The 17527-nt window shown below is 41.4% G+C and overlaps 1 protein-coding gene across 1 annotated transcript in view; it reads right to left on the bottom strand.

Moving 5' to 3' along the window:
• LOC146709619 (potassium voltage-gated channel subfamily B member 1-like) overlaps positions 1–17527 on the bottom strand; it is a 41198-nt gene that overhangs the window by 23018 nt on the left and 653 nt on the right. Inside the window, exon 2 of the mRNA XM_085456663.1 lies at positions 16431–17096. Coding sequence (XP_085312789.1) covers positions 16431–16985 — 555 coding nt within the window. The 5' untranslated portion in view covers positions 16986–17096. The remainder of the gene's footprint in view (positions 1–16430; positions 17097–17527) is intronic.

Here is a 17527-nt window from a genome sequence, read left to right as displayed (position 1 = left end):
CGTAATCACTTTTGGCATTAGACTCAGGAAGTGTGAGATCACACTCAGATTAGAAGGCAAATCCTTAGAGATTTGGCAAAACTGTTGTTGGCCTTATCCAAAGAGCCAAGGTTGCCCTGGGATTTCCATCTAATACTGATTTTGATCTTGGTAGAGGTTTGATGAAGAGGCTCTAATAAGCAGCCCTTTTCATCTCATTTTCTTAAAGTCCCGTCCTGCTCAAAAACCCTCTGGACTGACCACAGGAGGAACGGTATTACATAAGCATAATAAGATATAAATAGTTTGGACATGCTGTCTTTGTCAGCATCACTTTGTCTCAGATGGGAAAAACCGAGGATGAAGTCTGTCAATATTAACTCCTTTAAACATGAGGGCGCTTGTTATTTATTTGACTCACCAGTCACAACTGCACAATCCCGGTGATGATTAACGACAGAAGCTGAAGCGATGTGGGTGTTGCCAAATCTGCAAATGCAGGTGCATGTCTGCACGCAGACCTTGTGACAATTGAAACCTTTTGTAGCTCAAGCCTTAGAACTTTTATTGACTAATGCCTCAGCCACCAGAAAAGGCATATTTGGTGCACGGGCCACGGCAATATTGAATGCTGTAAGCAAAGCGCTCTGCTTGAAAAACCAACAAGTTCACTAAAGATGGTGGGAAGGATGGCGGTGTTGTAAAGACAAGCCTGTCAATGATGAAACCGCTGTTTGTGTTTGTTCTCACTCACTTTCCCTTGTTTGTTGGTTACTTGAATCACTAACAGTACTCAGTCAGTTTACAGTTAAAATATGACCTTTCACAGCACATAAATGAGTACACATAAAAAAGGATGGTATGTCAGGCATAGGCATCCTGACAAGGGAATGTCTCAGTTTTCCTCTTTTCGCTGAGCAGGTGTGGGAGGGGCTACCACAAGATATCCACCAGCGCAGCACACAGACTCAGTCCTCCATGATTTTCTTTTCACAGAATGACCCCAACTGCTGTGTGACATTTGTTCAAATCTGTCTGTGGAAAAGCAGTGAAAGGGTGCTGGGAGTGAGATCGGCCTCTCTGACGACTGTAGCAAGTCCCAAAAGGTAAAAAGACTTTGTGGATATTTTAGATGCCAAAGGGAAAAACCTGAGAAAGAAAACAGGTTTGAAAGGCCATTTGAAAAGAAACCTACAAAAAGAAAATCAGCAGACTTCTATAACAAAGTCCTATATGAAAATTAAACAAAATCAAACTCTATCAAAAGGCTGATAAAAGGTACTTGAGAAATTAGGTTTTGTCCAGAACTGAATGCAATCCAACTCTAAACAACACATATTTAAAAAAAAATGAATAATGCTAAGCATATACAGAAAACTTGAGATGGGCCAGGGGTAAATAAATCAATTCCATCTTAGCGCTCCTCTCCTCGGGTTCATGCTAATATGATCTTCACACGTTGATCTTCTAAATCGTCTAAGCTCAGTCTGTGTTTGGGTCCAGAGAGAGCTGCATCTGGAACCACAAATGTGTTAACAACAAGGGAGTCATGTTTCCCACGGATCACTAACTCTTTCAATTTACATCACGGCTGCTCAGTTTTCACAGGAGCCATTCAGTCTTACCTCCTGTTCACATGGAAGAGGAAGCTGCCTGAGGTAGGCAATAATGATGATGAATGTCCTGTGATGAGGAGTTTAAACCTGAAGCTTTAGATACATGTCATGCAGTAAGTAATGTTCTTACTGCCACCTCCACAAAATATATCGTAAGTAATTACCGGTAGGTATTTTTGTCTTGGACTTCAATATAATTGGACTCCTTCCATCTTTTACATACAGTTGATAGAATAAAAAGAAGCCATTAAAGTAGGTTTTTACAAAAGATTAAAAGAGAAAATAGAGACAGCTGGCACATAGTATTAGTAACAGACCATCAGCTGATCTTCTCCTCTCCTCCTTGGCCCACTTAAGACCAATATGCCTATGTATATCACACACCAGACAGAGGTAGGCTGATGTGCTTCTGACTGGTGTCTGGTAGGTGTATTTATTTAGTATTTATTTATTTATTGTCATTGTCAAGAACAATGAAATTGCGTTTGGGGCTTCCATACAACCCAAAAAAAAGAAGGTGGAGAGACGAGAAATGAGAACAGCGAGTAGGCTGTGGCTCTGGCAGTGGACTAAAGAAAACAGGGACTCCTGGGACTGCTGCCTGGAGATTAGTGGGATAGTGACTGAAACTCACACAATCCACCACTCGGCATTGACTGTCAGCTTCACTGGTTCTTACGGTGCGGTATGCTAAGGACAGCAGTTAAATTCGCATGGATGCAAATTAATGAGAAACCCGTGCATGCCAGTAATTCGATGTGCTGAGTGGCTACAGGGTTTCATGTGAGCTACCCGAGGAGGTGCACTGCTTTCAGCTGCTCCCCAAAGACCTCCTCTGTGTTATCCTGGCAGTCATGTACCACTATGATGTTCTCCCGAGGCTCGTATGGCTCGTCTGCACTACTCTGCTACCTGAAGCGCTACTCTTGAATGTAATTACAGCATTAGTTCCTCTTCAGTCAGCGCACCACAGGAGTCTTACATAATTACCATCAATATTAGCATACAAATACCACAGGGATGTGGCCTTTGATCCTTTTTCACTTAACCATGTGTTCACTTTGGATTGAGCATATTTTGAACTGACGTTTGCTCTCTCTCACACTATTTGACTGTCAGGCCTAGGAGTGCATCTGTTTTCCCATTTGCTTCACTGGATGACAACTTTACTTTGAAGCCCAGAGGATAAAGCACACAGATGATTGGCAGCAGAACCAAAACTTACTCTCATGCGGAAAAATATACCATTATATCCCTTTAAAAAAATTGAGGCAAAATCAGCTACAACTTTGTTGACCCAGAAAATCTTCACACACCCACACGCTGTACAGTGACGCAGAACAGCCACTACATTAAAACCACTGACAGTTGAAGTGAATAACAATGCTCTGCTGGGAAACCTTTGGTCCTGACTTATTGTGGATGCTAAGTTGGAACAGTCACCCAAACAGTGCTGCAGACCAAGTATACCACCCAATTAGACCCGGTGCCAAGGAATGACTTGTTGACCGGGACAAAGAGACCAAACCGTGACTCTGCTCCAAAACCTGCAACCCAGTCACCCAAGGATGTCCTGCCAACGTCCCTCAGAGACAACCCAGAGATCCTGTATCCACACCCCCTGCTTCAGACCTGCTTTGGTTCTATGTAGACAGCCTACATAATATCTAGCTGTTTATATTTCATGTGTGGAGACTTAGAGCTGTTGAATAGAAGAGTTGCGTCATCTCCATTCATGCCAATAGACCTTTTTTTAAATTTTTTTAAATTTTTTTTTTATTTTTTAACCACAATGTCATATCATGGAGCCTCGCAATAGTTTCAGTAGTTAGCAACATATGGTAGCTGTGCCATATAGATATAGCAGCACAGAAGATTGAGATGTACTTTTTAAAGGTAAGATGTTTAAAAGTAAAACTCTATGCTATCAGTACAACCAGATAAAATCAACATGTGCTGTACATGTATTGATAGATGTAGGTGCTGTAAATATAGAAAGGATCAGGATACTGTTAGCAGGACATAGCTATAGTCACAGTTTTGACAGTTCCCATATTTTAAATGCATATATATGAATGTAACCACATATACAACTGTATGTGCTATGTGAATATTGTGAATTTGTGGCTTTAAAGATGAATAATAACCAAAAATTGTCAGTCTCTCTTTTAATTTAAACTTGTTGGTAAGCACTGCCGGAGCTACTTGAAGTCTTCATGTATCACATGACAACAAAAATCGATAAAGGATATCGCCCCATATAAAAATTCAAATAAAATTACATTTCGTTAAACTTATTTTCCTTTACACAAAGTGTGAGCAAGTAAAGAGCACTGTAAAACACCACCTTCAGACCATTTTCCGTCTTCAGGCACGGCGCTATTACACCAATCAGCTGAGCGTCAGCCTGTCTTATCTCCCCTCACACTCCCTTTTTGTCTTCGCCTCGGTATCAAAGAACACCTCTGCTGTACGTTCTGCTGATTTAGACATGAAGCATTCTTCTGAATCTGACAGCCTGCTCACGGTGAAATTCGATGACTTCCAAATAGCTCAATGTTGCCCAGTATAAAAAAAAAGAGAAAAAAAGGGTTCCAGTCTGTCACAAACAATCAACTAAATTACAACATCAATGTGTCTATTTAAAGATATGAGCGTGCGTGTGTTTCACGGGGGGAAGGAGTGTGAAAATAACAGGCTGAAACAGAAAGCCGGTGACAAGATGGGAAAATGTGTACGTATGTGTGTTTGTGTACCTGCGCGTCTGTGTCCACATGTGTGTGACAGTGCATTTATTTATAGAAGCCCCTTGGGAGCAGAATGTCATTACCGTGCTATGGTAGGAAATCTGGTGGGGCTGGGCTGGATGCCAGTCTGAGGTGGCTTCATAACTTTGTGCGAGCGACGGCTCATTAGGGTGGGCAACACCCTGCACAAAATTAAGAACTGATTCACTGCTGCAGTGTTCTTCTAAATGTCTTTGGGTAAACTCTGTTATTAACAACACAGCACATCTCCTCAGGGCATAAAAGTGTGAAAATACTACGTCATGCTTTCTCGTGCAAATTAATTGTGTGTTTTTTTCGTTTTAGCTTTTGTTTTTAAAAACACCCCAAAACAAACATATACAGGCAGGTTTTTGATTCTGCCTTCCCTCTGTTTGAATGACTTATTTTGTTCCATAAGAGTGAAAGGGAGTAGGAGGCTGCATTGATTCAAAAATCGAACTCAACTCTCCAAGACAATTTCTCTCTCGATAGAGTAGGCTACACAACTTTTGCCAAAGCACAGGCTAATGTGCAACCTTTAAAGTCCAAACTGACAGAGGGGTGATGAGATCAACAAACACACAAAAAAGCAAAACAGAACAAAGACATAATGTCCATTTCCCGGCTTAATCTGTGACAACAGGGCCACGCGGAAAATCTCTTCCATCATTTCCACTGAAACCAGTCGGACCTGAAGAGCTACATTTCCCATATAAAGGCTCAGAAGCCAAGCAAACACCTCACGAGGGGGCTCAATGAATCGTCCTCACGTGACAGACAACCAGAGCAAAAGCTTTGGCTTAAAAGCCGAATGGACACAGCTCTAGCTGTAAAATGAGAAGTGTAAATGTTCCTGTGTTTGCTGTGCTTTTTCTAGTCACTTTGCTCTCTCTTGTCGCTCGATAGCTATTTTATCTCCATTACATCTTGTTTAAAGCCTTAGTTCCCCCCCCACCGCTTTATCATGTGCATCAGTTCATTTAGAAACTGTATTTCGGATCAGGATGTTTGTTTTATGCACAAGAACCTGCTGATCCAAGGTGATATGCTCGGCACATCTGTAACTTGAGTCGTTTATTTAACTCAGCCTGCATACTGCAGTAGAGTGATGCCCCACAGCAAGACACTGGAGGTCTGGAGGTAAGACTGTGAAAACACTTTAAGTACAGCCTTTATTGTCATTCAGCACAACATTACACTTTCTTCTTCCACGGCATATCTTGTCATGACAGGCACACACAACAATAAGATAATGGACCTAGAAGGAAGAAGCTGATTTGAGTGTGTGTGCTGAACCTTGTCTACCCCTGCGTATCATGTGACCTGTCTCATCTTAAATAGGAAGCCTACAGGAGATAAGCATTACTCCAAAGATACCGTACACTCAGCTCAGCACAGCAGTAAACCGCAGGAGTGTAATTACACTACATTTCTCTGTCTGCTCTTTCACTGAGAAGAAATCATTTAGGAAGAGTCGTTCTTTTTTCTCAAGAATTAAACACTTGCCAAGAGATCCAACATCAAGACATTGTTCCTGAAGGAAAATTCAGGCTAAGTGGGTCAAAAGTGAAGGTTCTGCAGGGCATTAAGTGTAAATGTTACATTGATTAAAACAACATACGAAGGAGGGTTTGTACTATTCCAGCACTGAATATTAGATATACGCACACACAAAAATTAATTATAGGCCCTCATATGCATGAAGCAATAATTTAAGTATAATATAAAGAAATTGATGGTTTATTTACTCAAATAATTAATCATTAAGGAAATATGCTTGATATAAACTGAATCTGTACCCAACAAATATATTTAATCTGATGAGATTCCGTAATTTTTAATATTTTACACTGTGCTAACAAAATTACATGGAAAAGAATATATGTAAACAAATTATTTGAAGTCTGCATTTTGGGCATAAATATTTTTGGAGTGTATGAAAGCATATCGCAGGTTTATTTTGCCCTCATTTTGTACTGTGACAGTCCAGAGCAGCGCACAGCGAGACAGAAAAATAAAGTACGCGTAGATACTGTACACATGAAAGGCATAAACATATTTTTTTAATACCAGAAAAAAGACATCGAGTAAGCTTTCGTACGGGAAATGCACATCCTGTTGTTGTCATAGAGCAACCGTATAAGTTGTCAATGAAAAGCTGTGACAATGGGCTTTTCACTAAAAATGCATATTTCTAGTCTGAGACCTCATCTTGTCCTGAGTTCATATTAATGTAGCCCACTGCTAGACCAATCATCAGCTTTTTATGCACCTCAGGACATAAGTGATTGTTTTTTGTAATGTGCAACCATTTTTAGAGCCACCAGTGGGCTATAACTAAACTTGGCATACCACACCAAATTTAGATTACAGTTTATGGGCTTAGCTGTGGATGTTAATGCTTACAGCTGTTAATTAACAAATATATTGGTTTCATTGAATAAAGGGACATTTAATATTTTGTCCCAGAGTTTAAAGCTGATTTATATCTCCAGTCCCTTGGCAAGTTACGTGGAAAAGACCACCACACCAAAATTTCATTATAATAACAACATGTTAACTTCTTGGGTTAAGTTACACATTAATATTGAGGCTAGTTTCTAGAAACACAACACTGGGAAGGTTTATTTTCTGGATTCTGCAGCTGTCAAAACAGAAAGTCATGCTGACGTCCAATCAGTTGAGCCCTGAACGTCCTTGTTACTTCATTGTGCTTCTTCACCAATTGTTTGAAAGCTAGGTGCTTGAGGATGAAATGCAAAAAACATTTTTATCTTCTGCTGTCACCACCTGAACAGGAGTGAGTTAACACACGTGTAGCACTTCAGTTAGGATGAAGGCAGAGGATTAACATCAAAGAGCGTCATGTAAAGAACAGCCTGTAATGCCTCAGAGACGGATTACACAGGTTTAAGCTCCACAGGAATATATATCTTCTGTCAAAAAAACAAGAAATGCACTGGACTGACAACAGAATTTCATGACATTAGCCAGTCTTTTCTTAGAGGGTGGCTAGAAACTGACCTTTTCAATCACAGCCCGCCAAGGGAGCAATGAAAACCTCACTGGCAAATGTAGCGTAAAAAAAAAAAAAAAGCTGTAGCAGGAAATTAGTTTGGGTTCAAACATCCAACTCTGTGGAAAGTTCTGTTGTATCACAGGTCCCCACACCACTCTGCATCTTCTTGAGTGATGTTCTCTTACTGACAAGTCTGCCTGAATAATGAATGAAGTTCTGCATTAAAGTAGTCATGCCTCCATCCCATTGCTATTGACCTGTCACCTTTTAAATGTCAGCATCAGTGAAAACTTCTGCAGCTACAAACCCAGTTACATCAGCGAGGAGCATGCGAAAAATAAGCTAAGGCATTGTACTAAAAATAAAACATGGCTTTTTGTGGGTCTAACAAAAAGACGTACTATATAGTTAGACTGTGTGGTGCATGTGTGTGCGAGCCCCAGCTGGTTTGTGTGATAAGCTAATGTAGCGTAGTAGATCACCTCCCTCCATGGAAACCAGTAATGAAAGCTTTCAGAAGCCTTCATTTGCCTACTTCTTCCTAAAAGTAGGAGGAAGCACTCTTTCCTTTACTGAAATACAATATTTACACTCAACAAAAATATAAACGCAACACCTTTGTTACTGCTCCCATTCCCCATGGGATGGACGTAGAGACCTAAAATTCATTCCAGATACACAATATAACCATCCCTCCCAAACAGTGGTCACAAATCAGTCCAAATGTGTGGTAGTGGGCACATCTGCTATATTGAGATAATCCATCCCACCTCACAGGTGTGCCACATCAGGATGCTGATCTGACATCATGAGTAGTGCACAGGTGTACCTCAGACTGCCCACAACAAAAGGCCACCCTGGAATGTGCAGTTTTGTCTCACAGCAAAATGCCACAGATGCCACAAGCAATGAGGGAGCGTGCAATTGGCATGCTGACAGCAGGAATGTCAACCAGATCTGTCGCCCGTGCATTGAATGTTCATTTCTCAACCATAAGCCGTCTCCACAGGCGTTTCAGAGAATATGGCAGCACATCCAACCGGCCTCACAACCGCAGACCTCGTGTAACCACACCAGCCCAGGACCTCCACATCCAGCAGGTTCACCTCCAAGATCGTCTGAGACCAGCCACCCAGACAGCTGCTGGAACAATTGGTTTGCACAACCAAACAATTTCTGCACAAACTGTCAGAAACCGTCTCAGGGACGCTCAACTGCATGCCCGTCGTCCTCATCGGGGTCTTGACCTGACTCCAGCTCGTCGCCGTAACAGACTTGTGTGGGCAAATGCTCACATTCAATGGCGTCTGGCACGTTGGAGAGGTGTGCGCTTCACGGATGAATCATGGTTCACATTGTTCAGGGCAGATGGCAGCTGAGAATGTCCCAGTTCTTGCATGGCCAGCATACTCACCGGACATGTCACCCATTGAGCATGTTCGGGATGTGCTTGACCGGCGTATACGACAGCGTGTACCAGTTCCCACGAATATCCAACAACCTCGCACAGCCATTGAAGTGGAGTGGACCAACATTCCACAGGCCACAATTGACAATCTGATAGACTCCATGCGACGATGTGTTGCACTGCATGAGGCAAATGGTGGTCACACCAGATACTGACCGGTTCTGGGTCCCCAGACCCCCAATAGCGCAAAAAACTGCACATTCCAGGGTGGCCTTTTGTTGTGGGCAGTCTGAGGTACACCTGTGCACTACTCATGATGTCAGATCAGCATCCTGATGTGGCACACCTGTGAGGTGGGATGGATTATCTCAATATAGCAGATGTGCCCACTACCACACATTTGGACTGATTTGTGACCACTGTTTGGGAGGGATGGTTATATTGTGTATCTGGAATGAATTTTAGGTCTCTACGTCCATCCCATGGGGAATGGGAGCAGTAACAAAGGTGTTGCGTTTATATTTTTGTTGAGTGTATTAACTCTACCTGCTCACTTCACTGAATTATTGTATCCCACGAAAATTATTATTTTTACTTTTTCAGCTTTATTTGAGAGATGCAGTGAGAAGAGGACAGGAAAGCAGGGGCAAAGAGAGAGGGGGGAAGACATGAGGCAAAGGGTCGGACTCGAGCCCGGGCCAGCCGCTCTCAGCCGTATGGCATGTGGTCAAGAATCGCTTTTACTGAAAATGAAATGCCTTGTAAGCTAATGTAGAAACTTTTCAGCCACCAGTTCCCAGCAGACACCGATGAAGTCGTGTTTCTGTCTAATATTCGCTCTTCTTCATTTGCCCTTCACCAAACGCCTGGCTCATTGTTTCCCAACCGAGTGTTTATTTTTGGCTGACAGGAAAAAGCTGCTGGTGTACAATGGGCTTTTAGAGCTTTTCAACTGAATACAGGTGGCTGTAGCTGCAACTGTTGATGGTAATGAGCAAGCACTGATTAGCAATTATTAACCTTTCATTCACACCCAGTCATGCGATGCATAAATATGGGAAAAAACCCACACTTATAATGAGTAGAGCCGAGGAAGACACCGAGCGTATGCCAGAGGTGTTTAATTAACCAGAGTTTCTAAATGAACTCATTAACATGTTGTGTGAAATCTTAGGCTGCTGTCAGCTCGTGACACTAATTATGCTGGTTTACATGTCATTACTTCAGATAGAAAACATATATGACCCAGTGCATGGGACAAACTAGCTAATGCATAGCAGCCTTGTGCATAGAGTGATTTGTATAGTCACATAATTAGCCAACCATAAAAGAGGTCCAGAAGGAGAAGACAGATACTGGCAGGCAAATTGAACAGCGTGTTCATGTTGGAAACACAGCACCTTCATCAATGAGGGAAGCCATTTATAGAAGCTCCGCTCCTTGAAACGTGGTTTTCCTTCCATGAACAGTGCAGTTCTTCAAGATCTCAACTTTGTTATGCTAGAAAGTAGTAATAAAGCTTTCAAGAATCACCTTAACTAAACCTTAGCTCTTATGCAAGGAGGAAGTGCTGCTTGCAACATAATGCTTTGAAGTCTCTGTTAAATCATTCAGGCTTACCACAGAAGATGCATATGGAACACACTGCGACCACTACACAAACAATTTAATCCACATGTCTGCGGCTCACAGATGGGCAGATCTTCTCTATAGATTAGCAGCCACTCTGATGGGACAATTACTTCCTAAGGTGAATTTCTGCCAGCTGATCAAACAGCATCAAAGGCTTGTTATAGATCAATAATGCTGATGCCTAAGTTTAGAGCACAGCTTAATTAGAGCCTGTGTAGTTGACACAGCGCAAGCCAGATTTCTTCTAAGGGAGCACAAAAATGTACATCACTCTATCTTAGTGTTGTGGCACCAGTTTTAAGAGGAATTTTCCTAAATGTGTGATTGTGAGATATTATCTATTTCTATTTACACAAATAAAAGTAATACAGTTATAGCATCCTTTCAATCTTTGTTTATAGTTTGCACAATAACGATTGCTTATATGCCGATCAGATTATTTGCATTTAAATAATGAGAGTGTGACAGGGAGCATGATGGAAGAGCAAGGATGAGAACCTCGTGACTCTGTGTTATCCCAGTTAATGCTATATGGCACTGCAATCAGCCTGGCAGCTGTGAAACTGTGTACCATTGATTTATGGCTATTGAAAGCTCACCTAAACACAATGGAAGAGCTGCTTCACTCTGCAACGACTCCAGAAAGCAACTCATAAAATGCAGACGGTTCTATAGCTCTAAGTGTGATTTTAAGCATATATTTACACACAGAAACAGCACAAGCAAGGTAGGGCGAGAAAGAGCTGCACAGAGACAGAGGCGGCTCTCTGTTCCATTACAAAGCTCCTGCTGAAAACAACAACAGAGTCACCGTTACTGTACTGCCACATCTCTTTCGATCCTCCTGCGCTCCCTGTGACACACTACTGGAGGTGGAGTGAATTCCCTCATGCAGGGCAACAGTATCAGCAGACAATGGCCCTTGGGAAGTCATACATCTTAGGCTTTCCTAGAGCGTTTCTTAAATAAATTCAGTATACTTCATATCTTAATGTATTTGCCACTGATTTCCTCCCATCCGTATGAAAAGTCATCTGGCGAGCCGTGTAGGGTGAATATGCAGCAGGTAATAGAGCACAGTGCTCTGAGCCAATAGCCTCAGACACACAGAGTGATCTCAGACTTCACAAACAGCACAGCAAAGTGCTTACAGAGAAGTAAGTCGGGCATATCTGATGTGTGCTAAGAAGTTCGGTTAAATGCCTCTAGTCATGGTTGTCTCTGGCTCACTGGGAGGAGAAGTTTCCATGCAATTAGTTCAAATAGCCTCTGCTGAGGCAAAAGAAAGAAGTGTCAGTTTTTATTGCTCAGTATCTTGTTCTGGTCCACAGCTTCAGTGTGTACAGAGGCAACACCGAAAGGCGCTGAGAAGACAGGGACTTACATTTCAAGTGTGCGAGTGTCAAAAAAAGGCTGTTTTGGGAAGATTTTATGTGCCCCATTTTTTTTTAAATGAAATTTAACATGGCATCAGCTATCAGCAGCTGCTCGCATTAAGTTTGAAAATAATCATTATGGTTTATGAAATATCCTTTGACTCTGTCCTCCACAAAGACGACATTTAACAACCTCCTCTGTACCCTTAACAATGAGTTTGACAAAGTGGCTGAAAGTACAGTTCCTCGAACGGCCACTACAAGCTTGCTCCCATATCAAAATGCCCAAACTGAATGATAGTGGACGCTGACACGAGTAGGTAGCTAAACGCTAACTGTTGCTAAATTTGACCTCTTGAACGTGTTTGTGGTGGCGGTGCCTTTTGGAGCATTTTTAAAAACAACTATTTGAGAAAAAAGCTATGGTTTCCTATGACTTATGTGTCCAACTGTATAAGCAGTTCAAGAAGGCTGCTGTAGTGAAATTCTATCATTATTTATTGTGTTTTTGATAGCAATAATTAGATCAGCACTAGCATTAGCACAAGCTAACCAAGCTAGGTAGCTAACGTAGCTCTGTCTATGCTTACAGTATATATGTTTGCCTTCTGATACTGCCTGTTGCTTGCAGATTCAAATAAAAATAAGGCATTTAAAATGTTTTTTTTAATTATTTCTAACTACTTAGTAAGAATTCAATTAATTAACAAACAATTAAATTTGCTTGAGCTAAATACTTGTTATATTGGTAATAGCTACTTTTGGCTCAAAATGTTCAGAAAACTGTTTCACGGTTTAGAGTAAGGCCTGCTTGATGCCAAATCCTGACTTAGTGATTTATTGATTGGCCATGATTCCTCTGAGACTGAACTGTACCTCGGGGAGAGCTGAGCAACAGAAGCTCTCCTGGGATCTGCCGTATTACATAGCCTGATTTCATTCACAGCTGCTTACTCTTTCATGCCACTAGGCCACACTACTATAAATATTACAACATTCGGTATACTCTTGCCTGTATCAACAAGAGCTTATCTGTTACTGATGGAATGATTACTGGAGAGTTTATGTTTAGGATGGACCAATTACAAATCCAGACTTGAGTGTTTGCAAAACTATTCATAACTCTCCCAAACATGAGTGCAAACTATGAAGTGCTGCATGTGTCCTTCACTGCTTTGATATGAAAAATGGGGAAAAGAGTTATAACCTCGGGGGTGGTTATAACTCCAAAAGGCCCAGAATGAAGACATCTGGGGCTATAGACATTTTGAATCACACCTTGTCTCTCTGGCATTAAGTCAAGCATTGTTAATGTGCAATAAAAAATTTATCAGCACTGAAAAATAAATGAGGCAGAGTATGTGTTTGGGAACTAGCCACTTCACTGATGCAACTTTTCAATTAAGCTTTAGGAACAAGATTGCATTTAATGGCTGCTATTTAGCCTCAGTTGGACTTTTTTTCTGTACACCCCATAAGGTAAAGCCTCTATTTGTCTCAGCAACACCCACTACCCTCTAGCTGCTTTCCTTCAAATGTTTCGGGGCCCCATAATTGTATATACAGTCTTCATCATGTACAGTTCTTATGTGTTTACCTCAGTGCTATATACTAGTATAAGCACGGACGGACATAAATTATCCACCTATTTCAAACTATTGGGCTGTGTAATAAATTCAAGCACGATGGCACAGCCTTAGTGGAAAACGGTCATGTACCAGTGTTGAAAAGTACAGTAATGCATGTAAAGAACCTAGAGGCAATACATGAGCTGGAAATGATGCTTCAAAATGTTTTTTGAAACCTGTGTATAATAGTTTTCAAATATTCCACACGAATGCCAGATTGAACTGATTATTCATAAATAATTGTGCTGTGGACAATGTCACAAGCTTATCATGAATTTGTAATGCGTGAATTTGCAATGTAAACAATTAGTATTTGGTCATGCTTCTGATCTCTGTTTTATAACTAGCAGTGAATAGAAGCTGATTCAGTTTATTCAGACTCAATCATTTATTTTCACATTTAGTCTCACTGTGCTCAAGTTTATTATTCCATGTATTAATATAATAATAAAACCTGTTAAATTTGTTTACATTCACAAGGTGTGGAATATAACATATAAGGCTGGTAGCTAATTTTTATTTAGTTCTTTGAGTTGCTCTTTTAGTTTAGTTGTTATATTTTCACCCGCCATGTTTAACAGATGGCTGTAGACACTTGCTGTTAAACATCTCTCTCTCCTGACCTCCTCTGTACAATGAAATTTGAAATTTGGGTTTCTTACTCCGTAGTGCGGTCCTGTGTAATGCGGCATACCTCAGCCTTTTCTACCTGTTTCTCTTCCTTAAGAATGGCTTCTTGGCAGCTGCCCTTCCACTGAGAACATTTCTGATGAGGCTTCACTGAACAGTAGATGATCAACTGAAGGGCCAGGTGCATCTTTCAGGTTCTATGTCAGGTCTTTGCTGGATATTTTCTTAAGGACATGACTTTCATATACTCTTCATCTCCTCTTGGTCTTTTTTTGTTCGATTTTTTTTAGCCCTGCCACTTCTTTTTTTGTCCTCCATTTGTCTAGGTTTCTCAACACTGCACACCGTACTGAGATATGCCAAATTTTTGGCTAATAACTCTTTGGCAATCACCTTGTTGGTGCAAATACACTATTTTATGCCTGTCAAACTGTGATATTTGGCATTTTACATAGAGTCATCTGAAGAAATGGGAACAAACTATTTTAATAAGTAATCACAGGTAAAAATGTAAATGTAAAAATGATTTTGCAGTTGCTGAGGTTGTGATATTTTAACATGGCTTTCAGTTATAATTAAATACTGCAGTCTCAACAATAAGTGTAAAGGGTGGTGCTAATAAATATTGAAATGTTTCTATGTGAACATTTAACAAAGAGTGCCTGCTAAACTGGTGAGTCGGGGAAGGCTGTTATTTATCACCTGTAAATAAAGAAAGAAAGAAATTGCTACTCATCAAAATGAACTTGGTAGATCTTTACAGATTTTTGCCATCGTCACAAATATGTGGCCAGACACTAAAATTATAACACCCTCAGTGACAAACATTTCATTGGAGATAGGAAGATTTTGTTGTGTTTTCAAACATGATCTGTTTAAACTGCATTGTTAATGGGATTTGACATGATGAACAAAGAATGCTTGCTTGTTCCAGTGTTGACAGAAGGTCTGGCATAGAAATGGAGGGTGGTGTCATAATGGGACATAATTTCTTTGAGCAATGTGGCTGAATATTAAAGACAAATAATTAGGAGCTTCAGAAATTCAAGGTCAGAGATAGAGTAGGTTCTTTGAATAGACGAGTTACATAAATTATGCAGGAACCCCTGTTTCAAGGAGGTGTTTGAGATTTCTTTGAGTAATGATATTGCCATGAGATCTTTTGTTTCTAAAATACTTAGTGAGCTGTTCCATAGGGGAGGCATTCTCCTGTCTTCCAGATATATTTCAGGCATTTTGAGATGACACAAAAAAGGAAGTAAATTCAGTCTGGAAAAACCTCCTTTTCACCCTGTTTAGTAATGAAATAAACACTAAACAGGAATTTGCAGAATTCACAAAAAGCCACACTTTAACATGGAACCGGTTTTGTTTTTAGCATTTACTCTGAATACTGATTCAGTCACATCTTTGGCGAGTTGGTTCACTTAAAAAAGTTGTTAACACGACAACATCCATCGATCCAGAGGAGCGCACTTCTCTTGTTCCTGCACTGTGTTGTGAGCCTGTTAATGAGCTGGAAGATTGAATACTAAACTGGAAATGAGACAGAGGTGGCTAATAAAGCCAAGAGGGGTGACAGTGGGAAGGAGGAGGTGTTGTGTGATGATGTCTAAAAATACATAATGTGCACATGGAGGCTTCTCGCAGTTATGACATTGATGAAACTCTTCATCCTCTTTGTTGCCATTTAAAACAAACATTCAGTAATTACCGCGGGAGACACTAGAGTGGAACCTGTGAAGGGGAATAATGAAAGTTGTCATGTTTTCATGCTAAAAGACAAAAGGAGGTTTAATTGACTCACCGGAGAACACAGCATCCGGCGCTTTCTCCAAGGAAAGCGCACCTGGTTGGCATTAGATTATTGATCAGAGAACAGCTAACAAAATTAGTTTCCACAGCTATACTATTTGAATAGAGAGTGATGAATAAGCAACTTTGCAGACAGCTTTGAAGTTCACCTCTTGAGCACAACAACACCTTTTTCTATCCATCGCTCATTCTTTCTGCCCTCTGTGCTACAGCTGCGGGGAGTGACAGCTTAAAAGCCCTGGTTCAGGTCAAAAGAAAGTCAGACATTAGATCAAACCAGTCCCAAAGAGAGATTTACGCCAGCTTCTGGATGTTAAACTGGTATTCACGTCCTCTCTTTTTTTGGTTTGTTGTTGTTTTTGTCTTTAGAAGATTTCTAAAATTAAACCCGTCGTCAGGATCCAAATATGGAGAAACGATTATCTAAAACTTAAGCGACAGAAGCCTTGCTGGCTGTTTGCTAATGCCACAATCTCTCAGTATCCACTACTTTCACTTGATCTCCTGTGCCAAAGTGAACACCTGTAAGAAAAAAAAAAAATGCTGAGTGGCACACTACCTTAGCAGCAAATGATGAGCTTGGCTTTTCCAAGAGGTCCCAGAGTTTCTTCCTCTTTTCGGAACAACACGTGGTAGTAAACTCCTCTCCTTCCCTCTCCCTCATGTTCTCGGCCTCTCTTTTGAGCTCTTCGTTCATCTGCTCCTTTTTCTGGTGATACCTGGCCTGGCAGCAGGACTCAAGGTAGATCTCGTCGATGCCCCAGAAGTCCAGCTCTTGGCTGAATGAGAGCGCGCACATTTCCTCCATCATGTGCAACTTCCCAGTGCGATAGAAGTTGAGGATGGAGGTGAAGGCGCCGGGGTGTCTGTCGAAAAAGTACTCGTTGGTATCCAGGCTATAATCATCGCATATCTCCAAGATAGAGTCGTTGGTGTTGCAGTCTCGTAGTTTGCCCAGACGTGTGCGGGGCAGCCTATCCAGAGTCCTCCACAGAACTTCGTGGAGAAGACCCCCAACGTTGAGTCTCACCCGGCGGGAGTGGGTCTTGCTGCGGATGATGTCAATTGTATCCGGCGGCAGCGTGGTGCCCAACCGAGGTCCTGTTTTGATCATCTTCACTCAAGTCACTGGGTCACTTGAAAACACTGGAAGATGCAGGATGGTGGATTAAAAGAACATGGTCCTGGAGATGACCGCATCAGGGTCCCCTTTCGTTTCTTTTGCCTGACAAAAAGAAGAAGAAAAGGGGGGGAAATTAATGTGGGTGCTGCTGAACGGGCACTGCTGGTGTCCTACAATAGCAATGTCAGGTGGTTTATCCACTCATCAGAGAACCAAATAGATATTTTAATCAGCTTTAAGAGGTACAGCCGCTTTTCTTGCTGACAAGGATGGCGGGGTGGGGGAGCGGAGTCAATGATAAACTGGATTCCACTTGCGAGCACTGTCCGGTGCTGAAACGTCCATCACTCCCAGGACCGCCGTCTTTTCGCTGTCCACGAAATCCGGTGCTGAAACGTCTCAGCTATCAATCTCGGCCCAAAGGCACTTGTGTTAGGTGTTGTTATGAGCATACGTTGTTGAACTGTTCTCTGGAGTGATATTAAGCTGGGCTAATGCCGATTATCAACTTTGATTAAGGGCTCATAACACAC

The sequence above is a fragment of the Copadichromis virginalis genome, linkage group LG5 (genome assembly GCF_057382275.1).
Source record: "Copadichromis virginalis isolate Kocher_CV1m ecotype Utaka linkage group LG5, C_Virginalis_male_GT1.1, whole genome shotgun sequence".
NCBI lineage: Eukaryota > Metazoa > Chordata > Actinopteri > Cichliformes > Cichlidae > Copadichromis > Copadichromis virginalis.
The sequence above is the reverse complement of the archived record's forward strand: the minus strand, read 5'-3'. Positions and strand labels throughout refer to the sequence as shown.